At 44.4% G+C, this 17,248-nt stretch overlaps 1 protein-coding gene across 1 annotated transcript in view; it reads left to right on the forward strand.

Moving 5' to 3' along the window:
- Positions 1-135: 135 nt before the first annotated feature.
- LOC119394454 (FAST kinase domain-containing protein 1, mitochondrial-like) overlaps positions 136-17,248 on the forward strand; it is a 48,471-nt gene continuing 31,358 nt past the window's right edge. Inside the window, exons 1-4 of the mRNA XM_037661754.2 lie at positions 136-504; positions 4,133-5,583; positions 10,479-10,718; positions 13,062-13,198. Coding sequence (XP_037517682.1) covers positions 253-504; positions 4,133-5,583; positions 10,479-10,718; positions 13,062-13,198 — 2,080 coding nt within the window. The 5' untranslated portion in view covers positions 136-252. The remainder of the gene's footprint in view (positions 505-4,132; positions 5,584-10,478; positions 10,719-13,061; positions 13,199-17,248) is intronic.

The following is a 17,248-nucleotide window of genomic DNA, read 5'->3' on the forward strand; positions in this document are numbered from 1 at the left end:
ATTAAGTTATTCTTATTGCTCAATTTAAAGCAGTATTGTTTTAAATTACACTGGATTCAACTTGAGCTGCGTACAAGCCACAACAAGTGCAATCCAAAGCAGTGGGTTTGCAAAAAAAGCGTCCGCTCTTAAAACAACGTGGGCCAAGCAAATCGTAGCGCACGGAAACTGTTTCACGTTACGACGATGATCGTCACCGTTTAACGTTCGCATAATGGTGTTTTCCTCTTTTCTCTGAAAGTGCTTGTTGCAATGAATGCATTCTACCGGCATTTTATGCGCGCACTGCGATGCCTGCCGCCGTCTACTCGCATGTGTAGCCTGAGGCGGGCTATGCATATTTCGGCTAAACTGAGTTGCCAAGACCAGGACATTGATAACGGAACGTCGTCTGACTCGGAGGAACTCGATGCACTCCTAGCAAAGTACCCTTACAAAACTGTGCTCATACCGGACGTCTCTGACGCGCAGCTTCAGCGGCTGTTGTCCTCGGAGACACCGTCGGTAAGTGCGTTGGTTCGCCGCACGCTCTGTTCTGACGTGGTGGTTCGTTTGCGAACGTTTGTAAAATGTACGCGAAAGGAATTTGAACAGAAAAAAAAAATACGGCAGCTTCGCTGTAGGGGTCCCAAGCCTGAACGAAGTGCGGAGCTGGGCGGCCTTGCTTTGTTTAGCTTTAGTTTTCTCTTTCCTTTTCTCTCTTCTCTCTGTTTATTTCGATTTCTTTTTTCTCTCTCTATTTATTTCTCGCTCTTTTTTTTCTCTTTCTTTCTCTCTCTCTTTATCGCTTCCTCTTTCTTTCCATATCTCTTAATTTCTCTCTCCTTGATTCTTTCTCTCTGTACTCTATCTTCTGCCCATCAGAGTTAATGCATCCCACGCCGGCCAATTTGGCGCACGTGATGACCATTTCTGTTCGCTCGTCACAGACCAATGCTAATTGGCGTAAGCAGCTCCTCTGCTGAAAAAAAAAAAGAACCAGTGCAGCATCCTGATCACCTGTAGTCATGAAATTTAACGGACGTGTGCCGTTTATATTTTATTTTACAGAGCGTCAGAAGCGTGTTAGCCGTGTTTCTGACAAGGGGTAAGGAAAATGGTACTCTCAACCACCCCACAATTTGTTTTCCAGCCATTGTGTGTGTTTGTGTGCATGTGTGTGTTGGGGGCGAACAAAAACTTCTTCTGGCTTCCGTATTAAAACTCACAATAAATTTCAATAGTACCGTGAGTGCGATGAAACGCAAAATAGTACTGTGAGTGTGATGAAATGCAGAATATCAATTACATGTATAGTCACTGTAGAGTAGTGGGCCAGTTCTATTAATGAGTGATGGCACAGTGGAGGCATTGTCTTGAACAGTAAAATAAAAACTTATTTTACTGCCAACAGTTTCAGGAGGGCTCCTAGCTCTCTTCGTCTGGGCTTACGTTAAAAGTGTTGTCGAGCTGACTTTTACGGCAAAGTCCCCCTAGCCCTCGAACACATTTCAGTCAGAGGGCAAAAAGAAAAAAACCCTCAAGGTTTCAATTACATCTGGTTCTAATGTCTCGTGTGCCGGTCCTCGTCATGTAAAGGGCCACCCAAAGTAGTCGCCATGGTGGGCATAAGGAGCCAGTGAGCTCACACGTGAAAGAAGCATATCCCATAATGGACTGCTTTCCCGCCTTTCTTCATTTTCTTTTAAATGGCTTTGGAGGGGTAGGGATCTGTAAGCATTCCAGGTGACACCAGCGTTTTTCCTATCAGCACAACAATATTGACGCAAGATGATTTCAAGCTACGCGCGCTGGCCGATCCGTACGCCCTCCGGATTGTTTGCGGCATACGTGCGAAGCAAAGTAAAAGTGTGGCGGAGAGCATGTGCCTGCGTGACCCAAGGAATAGCTGTTGCGCAAAACCCACGCGGAAAACAAGAAAAAGAGAAGAGGTGGAGATTGAGAAGAAAAAGAGCACTGTTCTCAAGACTGTTAGGAGACTTCCTTTTAGTTGTTCCTTCTCGGGCACAAGTTCGCCACAACTACTTTAGTTTATTAAACGTGTGTTCTCGAAGTGTGCGTTACAATATGATACTGCACACGTACGGCCCTCTCAAAAAACAAGCACGGTCACCAGTTATATATTCGTGTCGCCAAATTCATCTTGGGCTTTTTCTCGGAGGCACGAGAGTCTTCCAGGGTTCTCGTTGATGCTAGTTATCGTTGTTCGAAATTTGAAAATAAAATATGCCTCGTGCTGTTCACCGGTTTTGAAATCGGTCATGCTGATACTTTCAGTTGTGGTTTGGCAGACGTAGGTGTCTGGATAAGGGTAGATTCTGCAGTGAAGTGGCAGGTTGAGAAAAGAGTCGGTTGGGGACAGCTTTATCACAAGGTAAACCTGTCCCCAGTTGACTCTTTCCATCACTCTCTGCTCCCCCCATTTGTTTATTATTATAGACATAGATGTAAATACAACCAAGTACATTCTGCACAATCATTCCTGATGAAGACCGGATTATGGTCGAATATCTCGAATATAGATATATATAAGATGTAAGCACATGGTATGCATAACTCCCTTTATCACGAAATGCTCCTGTACAGCATGTTTGCCAGTTTTGCGCACGCTGTCGTTTTTCATTTATCAAACACAAGCCATGCTTTGGACTAGTGTTTCGGCCCCTGATTTGATAAATCTGACAGTTTTAGAATAGGGTACTCAAAGCGTTACGTACACTATCACTTTGGGTTGTCGCCGCTACTATAAATATGCCATACACTCTTTGGGTTGGCGTTCTAGCTCCTATTTTTTTAAATATTGTACAACCGTAGCCATCCCAAAGCACTTTCGCATTGATCACGTGAAGTGTGCTGTAAAGTAAGCCCTTGCTCTGCTATTCCTTCATTCATTCCAAAATTAGAAGTCCTTGTTGCTGGGCTAGTTGGTTCATCATCAGTTGCGAGTGATGCTCTTTCCCTGTGCTTCTTCGTTCTTCTTGCGGTGTTTTAGGCATCTAGATTTTCCCTCATTCCAAAATTGTAAAATCTGGCGTTGCTGGTAACACCATTTCTTCTGCCTTAATGAAGTCTTGTGTTGACAAAATGTCCTCCAGCCTTTTATCTCAAGTTCAACGTCTGGAACATGCAGCCTTCCCCCGTGATGCCATTGTTTCCGCATCATGAAAAGTTTTTAACAAAGTCAAAAATGTTCAAGCAGAACCACGTAACACAAAATCGGGAAAGGGTAAGAGGCTAACGATGATTCCGTATATTCATGGTATTTCTTATCGTATAAAAAAGATTGCCGACAAGTTCAACATTGATGTTCACTTTTCCACCAAAAATAAGCCCAACAGCTTGTGTGCCAGAATTGATAAGTTGTCCACGAGTGTGAATATGTCGTCTAGTAGAACGTGCACAGTCAAGCACCGCATGCTGTTTGTCCCTTGCAAAAACAATGTCGTTTATTCCATTCTGTTTTCATGCGGTAAGGTTTATGTGGGGCAAACGGGACGCTGCCTCAACATTCGCCTGCATGAGCACCACAGCTCTTTAAAGGGTGCGCCATTCTCCCATTTGTCTGCCTGTCATTGCACCCCAGAATTCTGCCGCACAACCACCGTTTATAGAGACACGAATTCTCGCATAAGAGAGATAGCTGAAACCTTCGCTATCTGCAAAAATGGTGACACGTGCGTCAGCACACTGTCGATTGCGTTACTTGATTGCGAGTTCACGTACCTGGAGAAGACATAATGATGTTACAAGTGTAGTCTTTTGTCATGTGCATAGGTTGCGCGCGCATGTTTGGGTCTTTCTTCTTCCCTTTCTTTTTCTGTTTCGCTTGAATTAAGCAATCAATTGTCAGTCAGCGCTTGTGTTGTCAAGCCTTTCTATGTCCTACATCTTTTGCACTGTTTCAATATGACACTTGCAATTGGCTTCATGGAGGACAAGCTATTCTAAAACAAGTATGGCATGCATACCCAAAGCCAGCACACCCAGCACCTCGGTACCCTATGACGGCCAAGAGACCAAGTACGGTTCACCTTATTTGGTCACCGTCAAACTAGAGCACTACATTTCACCTGTTTGTTTGCTTTTGTCCTCTACTTTGCCCCCTTCTGCATTTCTCATTGTTCCTTTGCAGGAGCTGTTTTCGTCCGTGTCCGAGCTTGGGACGCCATGTCCACTGGTGTATGCTGCGCAAGCCATCGTGTCCCTGTGGGATCTTAAAAAACTCACAAGAGCCACGAACGAGACCTTCGATGCCGCAGCAGTGCTTTCCTCACCAGGCTTTGACTCTTTGGTGGATCAACTTCAATGCGAGTGTGGCTCACTGACCAACAGCTGCCTCACAGCTGTGCTTGTTTCGCTGAAGAGGCTACTTCAAGAACCTTCAATTCCCATTTATCACACGCTACTTCGGGAAGCCGCCTCGCGATGCTCATCCTTTAACCTTCAAGATCTTTCACGCTTCATTGTTAGCCTGAACCAATCGAGAAATGTCAATCTCACGTACCAGTGTCTTTCCATTTCACGGCTGCAGGAGTTGCTTCCGTCTTGCAGTACGGAGCAGGACTTCAAGTGTGCCGCAATTTCACTGAGGCGCCTACTTCACCTGTCATCACCGTCTCTCATTGCTACCTTCTGCGGTAAGGCCTTCGAGATTCTGACCCCTGCATCACATGCTCACACACTTCTTCGTAGCTTACCGGTTATCTGTAACGAGCCTCAGGGTAGCTTTCGTGACAGTTGCATGTCCAAAGTCCTCACTTACGTCGACCCGCTGATAGCTTCGTTGGATGTAAAGGACCTTTCATCTCTCGCCAACGTGGTATCCGACACTCATTGCAATGCTAGTAACACGATTAAGTTGATCCAAGAACGAGCACTGCAGCTCTTCAGGCAAGCACCGTCTGTGTCTCTTGTGCATTCTCTCGTCATGGGTCCCCGCCTGCAGCAGCCAGAACGCCATCAGATCGAAAGTTCTCTTCACCAAATTTTGAAGGCAGGCCTTTCGCATCGCAGTGTCACCGATTTTGCAGACATAGTCACGTGGCTTCCCGTCAGCAGTTTCAGTTTGCTGTCCGCATTCTGGAACGCGGCGGCGGACCTGTCCAATCCGTCACTGATGATCCTCATAAGACGTTATCTTTCCTGCTACCACCAGACTCGCTTTCGTAGTGAGTCTTTCGAGTCCGTCGTGCTGGAGTGGAGCAAGGAAGAATTGGAAAGCTCGTGGAAGCTCGCAGCGGTCGCCCTGGCGGCGCAGTTCCTGCTGACGTTCAGACTTTCGGAACTGAGCTCCGAGAACGTCTGCCGGCTCAGCTCACTGTCGGGCCGCTTCCGAAACTGGTCTCTGCTAGAACTCTCCCTGGGCCTTAAGGCAGCAGAACGGGCATCGTTTAGTAAGCTGAGGAGTGTCACCACTCTCTCCCCCGCACTAATGGACCTAAAGACAGACATTCACAGGGTGGTCTCCAAACGAGTGGAAACAGTTGAAGATCTAGCCGAACTGACTGTGTTGTCTATCTGTAGCAAAGTACTGTGGTCGTCGAGAGGACATAACATCCAGCTGAAGGAGTGCATCGCAACCAGGTGGGCCACATTAAGTGCCGTTTGCTTTGTGTCAACACACCTCATGGAGGCCTAACGAAAGAGTTGCGGCACGAACAGAACAAGGAAAAAAAAACATGACAGGATAGACAGGATATTTGTTCCTCGTTCATCTTGTGCCACAAGTCTTTTATTAAGCTATGCGCCAACTCGCCCAACGTTACACCAACTCATATAGGCTGTCAGACCTCATGCAATGTGCCATTGCATTTATGGCGCTTTAGCAATCTCTTTTAGGGAAACAACTACTGTGTAGGATGGATGAAGGGCAGCAGATCAAAACGTCGGTTTCCACAAAAGGTTTATGTTGAGTTTTAGAGATACGCATTTGCAGTAATTCATGAATATGTGAATTCCAGTCCTGAAACACATGTGTAATTGATTAATGTTGACATCAAATCACACTGTTGTTGATTCACGCTGTCACCATTCCTTTGTTACCCATGCATATTAGTGCAGTTCCTGTATGTTATGTAATTAGTGAAACTGAAACTAAACATATGCACGCAGAAGTGTCAGTGTCCATTGCTTATTATTCATCCTACATTAGTTTTTTTTACTGTGCTTGCTAAAATTGCATAAAGTCATGCATGGAGATCAGTGCGTTCTCTGTCATAAGGGGTTGGTCCTTAAATGATGTGATAAAATGCAGCTGATATTGCTGTTTTTCTTAAAGCACTTCCTATTAACTTTTTCACGTTAAGATTGAAGGTTACATCTAACGTAAGGGCCACCACTGATGCGTCACTCAATTTGGCTAAAACGTAGGACAGTTTACTCTGATTTTCACTGGTTCCAATTGCCTGTTTTGTTTTGTTTGCTTATTCTGAGTGCATATTATTTCAAGAGATACTGTAAGTAACCAAGACTTTCCGTAAATATTTGATTAATATAAACCGATTATCCATGTAGTGGGCTACTGCAGAATCTAGATATTGTGGAATTAAAATGGATTCAGAACATCCTTTAAAGCGGTTACCCTGCAACACTTCTTTTTGTTGTTTTTTTCAAACTGAGAAAGGATTATTGTAAGTGACTGTTTCACTGAATCCATTCCTGCATGAGTTTTTAATGAACCTAATAACATAGGAAATAGGGCGATGTCTGCTTCTCCCATTCTACTTTTAAGGGTTCAAATTGCCACATATATTAAAACTCCAAAGGCCTGCCAGTATACTTCTTAGGCATCTGTGTGCACGTAGTGTGACGTGAAATGGCAGATGTGCGCATGTATAGTTAAGAAACACATTTCTGAGGTCCTTTTACATTGGCTTAGGGATGAATGGTGGAAACTTCGGCGTGTTGGTGGGTCATGCAAGAAACAGGGACTAGCAAAGAAGAACGCATGCACAGTGCCGACTTTGGACAAAGTTCGAAATTTATTCAGATATGCTCTCTCTTTTTGCAATAGTGCGATTTATAGGGAACTTTTGCATAAGTGATCAAACTTTCTGGTGTGATATTCCTCAATAATCTCTCACGCTAGCTCCAAGCTGTGCTTACTTAATATCTCACAATGCTCATCAAAGTGAGGCACGCAGCTGCAGTAGATTGTAAAGTGGCCTTGAACTGTATTGTACACATTGTTGTGATTCTCATTTAAATGACAGCGCTACATGTGCGTTCTTCTTCACTTGTCGTTGTTTCTTACACTGTTACATTTATTATGACCCTAGGGAGTGTGTGGAGGCGCTGCGAAGCCATCCAGATGATAACCATGCCCCTTTTTCGTTCTTGATGTGCTTCACCGCAATATAGTTTGTATGCCTGACTGCGTAAAAGTGCAGTATTGTGGCGAAGCTGACTTTTGGAAACTGCTACAACAGTAGTACAACTGTAAGGATTCGTGCACAAGAGTGCTGGTTCAGTGTTGCAAGATAATCGATGTGGCTGTGGTTGTGGCTTTTGAATAATTTCATGGGTAACCGGAAATCACTGCAAAAAGTCTTTAAAATCGCACAGCGAATGTTTTCAGCCCCCGAAATTTCAGACATACTCATGTATTGATTCACTGTATGGAGTTTAAGGCAGTGCCACAGAGGTGACCGAATTATCTGGCATGTCTGACAAGTTTGTCATTGGCTTTATTTCACTCAGATGGCACCGTCACATCACCTTTATTTTCATTGCTTTTGTGCGTCACTGTAGTGAACCTGCACTGTTGTCAGCGTAATAGGTTTCCAGAGATTGAATGCAGTCATATGTTTCCATCATTCAGTTGGACAACAACGAAGCACCAACTTGCCTAACATATTTACAGTGTGACATTTCATGCAGCTTTCAAATATGATGTTCGCATAAATATAAAGTGTCTGTGTAATTTGTTGCTGCATTTAGCGCAGAAACTTTTGAGAGACAGACACGAGAAGTTTCTACACTAAACAACCAAAGAAATATGCCACACTACCGTTTGCATCATTAGAGACTACTAGCTTTTGAAGATCATTGAGCCATTTCCGAGATTCTGGAGGGGTTTTTTTTTTCTGAAATTAAAAAAAAAAACCATCCAGAAGCTCTGAAATGACTCACTTATGAAAATTGACATTGTGAGTTGAACAATACGGTGCATCCTGTCAGATTCTAGCAAAATACTTCTTTTTCTGCATAGTACATTTGCAATGCAGAGATACGTATTGAATACTAGGTGACGGCAAGTCTTTTGAGATGCTAGGTAAAGAACTCTTTGTCATTGTTTTAGTGGTGCCACTGTAGGTAGTGACGCCGACGAGGCTTTTCATGTTGGGTTACACTAACTGCCTGACTCTTGCTGTGTCTTGCATCATGGGCATGTGCTTCATCTGGCACTCAAAGTTACGCACACCTCTTTTGTACGGGTGGTCCCATGTTCTTGAGCATGGTGTAAAAGAATTGAAACCAACACTCTGCCATCTTGTTAAGGAGAACCTTCTACTTAATAGAATGTTGAAGAAAAAAAGATTGTCATCCACATGTTTGTAGCGTGAAACAACAATAGGAAACTTTTCTTGATGACAAATTTTTCATGAACCAGGAAGCTTTCTTTCTGAGAAATTCGTGCACATGTTTCTCAGAAAGAAATTTGTACATATTTCCTTGTAGCTACATTCTACAAATGGATGGATGACAGCTTTTGTCTTTTGTAAGCATTCCTCCACCTTTCAGGCTTCTGCCCAACTGATTTGCCAAATGATTCTGCTACTGTGCGAGTTATGACATTTGAAATGTGTGCGTAAGCACCACCGTTCTCATAGTGTGTGTGTGGTGTGCATGACTTCTCACTAATTGCCAGGCACTCTAGCTGAGCTTTGGCGTAGTGGTTATCATGGCCACCTTCTATGCGCATATTGCTCAAATGATGTGGTTTGAAATTTTAGTGGTGTCACTTGTTAACTAAGTTTTTTTTTTCTTCACTTTGCAGCGGTGGTTAATGTCATGTTAAAGAGGTATCTAGAAGATGTCAACAATGACAACACTCTCTAGTGTTCTGCATTGTTCTTACGAGGCAGACGCGCTGTCGAGCGCTAAACTTCTGTGGCGCTGAAATCTTGACACGTTTGGGTGCACTTGAGTGCAATACAAAGGTATCCATTCCCCAGGATCCGGACGAAAGGTCCACTTTCCAAAAGTTCTGTGGATAATTTTAACCTGAGACATCGGTACACAACCCGCACCAGTATATTCTCAACATACATTATGCTGAGCCATTTCCACATGCTTTATGTAGTTAAATGCACTCAAACCTCGTTTTAACAAAGTTGCAATTTTACAAAAATAATTTTGTTATACGCGAAAATTTGTTGTGAGCGTACGTTTACTACACCAGCAATGGCAAGGCTACTACAAATCTACTTCATTATAACAGATAAGACGTTATAACCAATGATTCCTTATATCGAGGTTAAAGTGGCATCTGCAAAAAGAAAGAATTGAAACTTTTTTAGCTGTAATTTGTTTTCAATGCAAAGAGGTGCATTCACATATGGAGGCCTCTCAGTGTGAAACTGTTGAGCAATTATACACATAGCAGCACTTAACTAGTGTGCACATTAGCATATATATAAAATATGCCTGGTTTTTCTAAATATAACAGCTAGGTTCGGGGAAATTTAATTTGCTTACTTTTGTAGGCTTTTAGTTGACACATATGGACATTGTTTACTGGCCCTGAATGACAAATATCTTTACAGTAAAGCTTTCCAGTTGTACATTGGCATTTGTGAGGTGCTAGTGAACACTGGTTTTGGCAAGGTGAGGCAAACAGGTGCCACCTGTAGTGGATGGAACATAAGTACTAAACTCGATTGTAGCGATGTATTTAGTGAAATATATGCAGAAAACTGGGTGAGTTGGTATGGATCCATAATATACAAGAAGCACAAACAGTAGGTGACAGGGGCAGCGCCAGCGAGGGGCACCGGGGGGCAATTGCCCCCCACCAAAATTTCCGCCTGCCCCTCCTTTGTCGTCCCAAGAGCAAATATATTCAAAACACTGGGCATAAGTCCCAGCCTCCCTGCCCCCCCCCCTGAAAGAACTCTGCTTATCGTCGGTGACCCCCCAGTAAAAAAATCCTGGTGCCGCACCTGGTAGGCGAAGACACGGAGTGCTTGTGTTGTGCTTTTCTGCTCCATGTGTTCGTCTACAATTCGCACTCCTTGTATAATAACGTGAACATTGTGCAAAGTCTTGGGTTGGTATCAGGTGGTAGCCAAGCAAATCTCTAGGACTTCCGAAGGGTGCAAAAACTTCCTTGTACAGATTTACTCTGTTTTAACGTGCGAGTTTCACAAATTTCCATACATCTCCAAGGCCGTCTTTCTTTTCTTCATTTGTGATTTCCGTCGCACGTTTCACTCATGAGACCGTGAGCATTGCTGACTTCAGAGCGTTTCTTGCAGGTCAGCGGCCTTGATGGAAGGTGGCTCTCCCCGATCTCTGGCGTCATTCTGCAAAGTGCTGACTGCAGAACGGTTATGGCTTCCAGACTACTTGAACCGGCTAGTGGCTCGCGCAGTGGAGAAGCCGGATTGGTTATTTCCTATTACCTTGTGCCACTTACCCTATGCTTGCTTTATTAGTGGCCTGGTTCCCGACAAGGCGGAACAGCTTGCAAAGGTTGTCAGCCCCTTTGTTCTCAGGTAACGCATTGCACTGCCTCTCCTTCTTATCGAGATTTACCTAACCTAACCTTAACATTTGGCTACCAAATGTTAAGTGCCAAGTGTTTTTTGAGCATACCCGCATTACGAAAGCTTCATCTGACGCATTCCTTATATAGTGCTGCATGATAGTAAGTGCTCGAGACATGTCATTAAATAAGTTTCATTTTACAGTCGGAAAGAATATTCTTCAGTTCCACGTGAAGTGAAATATAAGTTAATTTTTACATCAGAAAGCTTGTAGCATTCGTGCATGCACAAAGCCATTTTCAGAGCAGCTTCCAGGTTTAGAAGACTCATCAAGGTAGTTACTGTCGTCCCCCGAACCTTCACTGATGTCACTTTCATAGGGAATGTTAAAAATTTTATCATGTGACAGCCGCTGCCTACGGCTTTCTTGTTGACAATTTTCCACAAAAAAGAAAGTGTACACAAATGTTCTATAAACTTCAAGAATAAAATAAACAAATCCCATTTCTTCTGCATTAGGAAAGTAGTGCGACCAACTATGGACAATGCTTCAAAACTAGTGCAGTATTTATTACCGATTGCAATGTCTACATACGTACCTTTTTAAACTAACCATACTTCGAACCAAGCCACTGTCCTTGATTAGATGCATTTCGTTCTTGCACCCTACGGTTTGCTGACTTTGGTAGCCAATGGGTTGTGAAACAAGTACAGTTAGAGATCATTTTTGAAAAACCTATAAGTCCCTAAGTATGATGCCAAAGACTTGTTGATGTGTGTGGTGTGTGTACTAGTATGGGAGATTTTCTTTGTCTATTCCTTTTGATTTGAGTTTCATGCGAGTTTCTTTTATTACTTAAATTCCTTACAAAAAAAGTTGCAAGAAGTCAGTTCTCAAGATACAGCAAAACAGAACAAACATCTTCTTCATTGTTTAAAATATTCAATAAGACCAACTTCTTGTCTATCCTAAAGCGAGAGTTGCGAGACCTTATTTTCAGTGCAGGTCACAGTGTCAGTACTATCTGTTTTTCTGTTTCTTACTTTTCATCACAAATGTTGCTTTTTGAAGCCACAGGCCTTATCAGTCTTACATGTCACTTTATGTCTTCAGCCTCAATGTTGCTGCATGTTTCTCTTGTTTGAACAAATTCATGCATGGATACATTGCCATCGTGTGCCACCAGGAGACTCGGTGTGATCTGTGAAAACATGCAAACTTGCATGTGGGTAGAGTGCAGTAGTGAACTCTGCATTTGGAAAGTGGTGTAATACTCAATCTGTCGTGCATTAGAGACGTATGTCAGTGGTGGGAAAGGGCAACAAATCACTGTTGCGATAAAGCAACATAGATCCATGCATACATTTTGGCTGATTATAAAGGTCTTGAGGCTAAGCTGGCACCAGCCAAAGTTTACTCGTTATAACTCGTTATAAAGTTACTCGTTATAACAAAGTCGCATCTGACACGAAAATAAGTTCGTTATATCCAAAAATTCGTTATAAATATATATTCATAACACTGTATATATGACAAGACTATTCTTACTTTACTTCGTTATATCCGTGTTCGTTATATCGAGGTTTAATTGTATACTATAAACTTTGGCTCATGAGCAACTTTATATGCCACAGGTTAAATGGTTCTATATCATTGAGGCGTCCTCCGAGAAGCAAAGCATGGCAAGTGCTTGAGAAGGCGATGAGAATGAGGCACAATAACACTACCGCGTTGCTCTCTCAAAGGCAAAGCTTAAGCATCCTCTAAGTTTTTGCATGGAATTTCTGAGCTCTGCATACTGCCTTTAACATCCATTAACAGGTGAGTCAAGCATGCGACATAGCTTTCAATGCCATTCTTTCTTGCTTATGAATGAGAACATTACCAGGAATGTCCTTTTTGTCGTTTTTTTATGAGTGGTATCGAACCCTGTGTACCACGATGAGCCATGCGACGTGTGGGGATTTTGCATTTTGGCGTGACAAAAGATGGAGGTGCGGCACACCACCAACATCAAAAATGCTACAGAGGCTGGATAAAACAATATGTAACCTGTACATTCATACCTATGAAGTCACACCAGCGTAACTTTTTCATGGTACAAACTAGTAACTTACTGCACTTTATTGGGTGAGCTTGGAGAGCTTCTTTCTTCACGCCTTTTACATTCTGGGAAAAAAGAAAAAGCAGTTTTCTTTTTCTAGATTTCCGTTTCTTTCCCAAGCCCTTACTTCTGTACATTGACCGTGCCATCCCAGTCGTTAAAGAAAGTGTGCATTGAAGTCGGGGCTTTCAAGAAACCCAAATGGTCAAAGCCCACAATTCATCGTTCATCACGGTTCACATTCCAGCAACTTCGATGACCTGCCAACTCCAGAGGTGCTCCAGACAGCAGTGGCCCTGGGCTTCTTCCAGTGCTTGGGAAGCGACTTGATCCAACGTATTTTTGCTCTGCCCTTTATGGAGCGCCTGGATCGTGAGCTGACCAGTACGTGCACCCAAAGTCCCGACTGGTCTTATCATACGTTTTGACATTCTGGCTACTTCAAGTTCTTTGACAATGCAACACTTACATCAAACCAGAAAGTTAATGCCAGCCAAAATTGAAGCTAATCTATCCTATTTTGCAGCATTCTGTGGTCCTCCTCTAACCACTGTCAGACACTGCATTGCTTCAAATCCCTCCTTGTTGGTGTTTTGAGCGCTTTATTTTTTAATAAAACTGATTTGATAAATTGCTCGGGCCAGGTAATCCAACATGAAGCCAAAGTCAGAAAGGTGTCCATCTACCATCAGAGCCATTTTTGGGTTGGTCCAGCTAGTATCATTGCGATCGCCATCTCAAGATGGCCACCATAAATGAAAACTTAACAAGCATAGCGTGATGGTGAGGTCATGCAGATTTCAGTCTGATAACCCTTGCATTTTCAAATGATAGGTTATTTTACATGTTTAAGCTATTGGAAATAAGTCACATTATCTGCTCTCACTGTTCCATATAATTGCATGTGTTGCAGGACAAACTTGCAATGTGGTTAGCCTACTAGTATTCCATTTTAATTTGTTACAGAATCGTTTGACAATAGCATAAATATGAAGTGCACCATGAACCATATGGAGGAACAGTGTTTTAGGTTCTTCATAGACAGCTGTAAGGGGAGTTTGGGGCGGAGGATGGTGGAAATTAATTGAATAAATTATTGTTGTGTGAGATTTCTCCTTTTCTTAGGGCCAAAATCAGAAGCCATGCTATATCTTTCTTGCTAAAAATTTTTATCCACATTCTACTTGTGCTTCGTTTACAAGCTAAGTTTCATTTTATGTTAGTTTTCCACTTTTAAAGCATACAAAAATTTACGCTGGTTCACTCAGGGACGTACTAGAATTGCGGGCAAGTGAAGCAAAAGGGCAAAGTGAGTTGCTTGGTAATGGTTCATACATTAAAAATTCAAAGCGCTAACACCACTAAAACACCCTATTCACTCCCACCCATTCCTTGTGTGGAGCCCTCCCTTGTCCTTGCCTTGTTTGCGCACTGAATTTTTTATGTATGGGCGCAAGTACTGCCAATATATTGATGTATTTTATAACTAATCAGTGATTCATTTCTGCGCCAACTGCGCCAAAGTGCGCCAAATTGTATTTACTGCGCCATCCTGATAATATCGACGAAAATTGCGCCAAACTGCGCCAAAATCTCGGGTTTGGGGCCGTCTATCACCGGCAATCGCACGGCCGGCGCGTCAGAACATGTGCAGCTTGATCTTGGGGCTGCCAAAGTCGCAACCGCTGAATTATTCCGCTGAATAAAAAGCGCTCGCGCGTGCGTCTCGAGTAAGCCACGATGCCATGCACGGTGCCGACGCAGCTTCTGTTCTGCAAGTCGGCTCGACAGCAAAACGCGCTCTCCGCAGAGGCTCGTGACGTCTGTAGCGAGGAAGTGCGACAGCGATTCATCGGCGGATGTCGTCTGTTCTAGAAACGCTGCTGATAGCTCGTTTCAAGCGTCGCACGGCACGTAAGGAAAGCAATGTTCAGTAATAACTGCATGTGTGCTGCTAAAATGTCTGTCACTTCCATAGGCGGTGAGTTTTCATTTTACCGGAGGGGGTGGGGGCCCGACTTGCTCTTCCACAATTCTCTCTCACTCTCCCTATATATATATATATATATATATATATATATATATATAGAGAGAGAGAGAGAGAAGAGTCCAACTTCCAAATTAAAGAATTTAATGTAACTTTAGACTCTTAGGTGCCCGCGATATCACAATGAAGATCTGTAAGTGGAAGACCCTAGATTTATTTTTCAATTCACACAAAGACATCGATCCACCTCGTAACTCTTGGCTCGAAGCGAAAAAGGTCGCGTAGGCGACCTTTTTACGCGACCTTTTTCGTTGATTCGTTGACTGCGTCGCGTAAAATCGATTCACGCAATGCGTGGGGTTAGCCTTTACTTTGTTAAAACATGCGCCACACAGGAGAGAGTAGGCTGACGCTATCACGGGAAGCGTTCACGGGATGCCAGTGAGTTCAATTCAAGATGGCCGAAAGTAATTCTGAGACGGTAGCAAATAACATTTGCTTACCACAACACCTTGTGCGAAGCTGCGGTTATGAATCTGGACGAGTAATGGAGTTAATCATTGGTGGCCGAACTTTTAGTAAAACCCTTTACTGATAAATCAAAACGGCGTACAATCTTTTCTCGGCACTTTTATAAGCAGGCATGTCGAAGGGTACCAATATGTAGGCAACCAAGAAATTACCCGTTTTTTTATTGGCGAGTAAGTTTGTCCGAAAGCGTTCACTGACTGACTGTGTCGGGATTGCTTTGTATTCTCAGTATCATTTTTGTGTTCTCAAGACCATTCACTACGGGGTTCAAGACAATTAGAGCGCAGCTCTTAGGCGTCCGTTCCTGCGTTGAGCGGCATCGCCATTGGTGTCGGCGGCGTAACCGATAGCGCGAACGAGTACGAAAGAGAGCGAACGCGGAGTCTGTCGATATCACGAGATACTGGCCTCTAACCTCGCTTTCTTCCTCTGTCACTCGTGCGCATGCAGGGCTGGCACGTGCACTGCGGCTGGCTTCACTTGTCGTAACCGGGCTGTGGGCGTTTCACTTGGTTCGCGACAGCTGCAATGCACAGAGTATATAGTGTGCGTAGCACTCGAGCGCTGGCAGTTTCTGTGGCAGTATGTAACGAATGTTACATTGCTACAACTGCGGATAGTCAAAACTTCCAACATAGCTGGCGCTGCGCGAACACGAGGCTGCGCTCAGCGAATTAGGCAGTATCGTAATCGCCGGTGAATTTTAGGGGCGAAGCTTCTTATGCCGTAGGCGAGCACTGGCCGCCTATACGGGCTTGTAGTACGGCCCCCGCCTCGGCAAGCGGGCACACAAGAGTCTCCATCCCTATCCCCTCTCCTGTTTTGCCGGATCGAACCAATAAAGTTGTTCTCTCTCTCTCTCTCTTTCCTTATGCCGTGGGTCTGTCCATCCTCCGTTTGTAGCATTGTAGTAGCCACCTCTAGCTCGTGAGAAGCGCACGTTCTGGTATGCAGTAGAAGAAGAAGAATCCTGAGGTGAGAGCCCGCGAGGCCGAAGCTGCACGTCGACGCCGCGAAGCAGATTCTGCCGTTCGAGCCCGCGAAGCCGAAGCTGACAAGCTGCACGGCTGCGGCGAGAAGACCGTTCGAGCCCGCGAGGCTGAAGCTGCTCGACAAGCTGCAGGGCTGCGGCGAGAAGACCCCGCCATTCGAGCCCGCGAGGCCGAAGCTGCTCGACAAGCTGCACGGCTGCGGCGCGAAACGGATCTTCAAAATGTGAAGGACCGTGAAGCGGCGAGAAAGCGCGCGTACCGGCAGGCAGAGCCCGCGAGGCTGTGCGAGCACGTGAAGTGGCTGCAAAACGCATCAGGCGGGCTCTGCCCGAAGGCGCCGACGTGCGCTTCCAGCGGGACTTCCTTGATAACAGTTTCGGCCATAGTTGCGGTGTGTGCAACAGATTGTGGTTCTCAAACAATCTAATCACAATATCTTCCATCAAGAAGGACCACGCTCGCGCCAATGCCATCGCCGTGCTGCAGCGCGAGTTCGCTTCGCCCCACTCATCATTCACCACGTGGATATGCTGTGATTTTTTTTAATATTTGTCATAGCTTAAGTCGTCGCTTCAGTTGTTCATCAGCACAACATATTCTGCACGTAAAAATCCGTTTGAGGGGCATTTTTTCATTGAATGTTTGACTTGTCACTGGCCCATGTGCCGAACTTTAAATGGCTGAAATGAAAAAGAAGCGGGCATAAACAGCCTCCTGTGAAATAGCTGCGAGACAGCACGACCCGGGGATCTAAGCCAAGCTCTTAAAAAATACCCTGGGTCGGCGCCAGGGGGGGCTCTGCCCCCCCATGAGGCAGTCTGGGGGGGGGCCCAAGCTCCCCAGCCCCCCCGTACTCTCCGCCTATGGTCACTTCTGTTTCCGGACATCGCGGAATGAAATATGGGATCGCTAGCAGTAGATATA

The sequence above is a fragment of the Rhipicephalus sanguineus genome, chromosome 5 (assembly GCF_013339695.2).
Source record: "Rhipicephalus sanguineus isolate Rsan-2018 chromosome 5, BIME_Rsan_1.4, whole genome shotgun sequence".
Classification (NCBI taxonomy): Eukaryota; Metazoa; Arthropoda; class Arachnida; order Ixodida; family Ixodidae; genus Rhipicephalus; species Rhipicephalus sanguineus.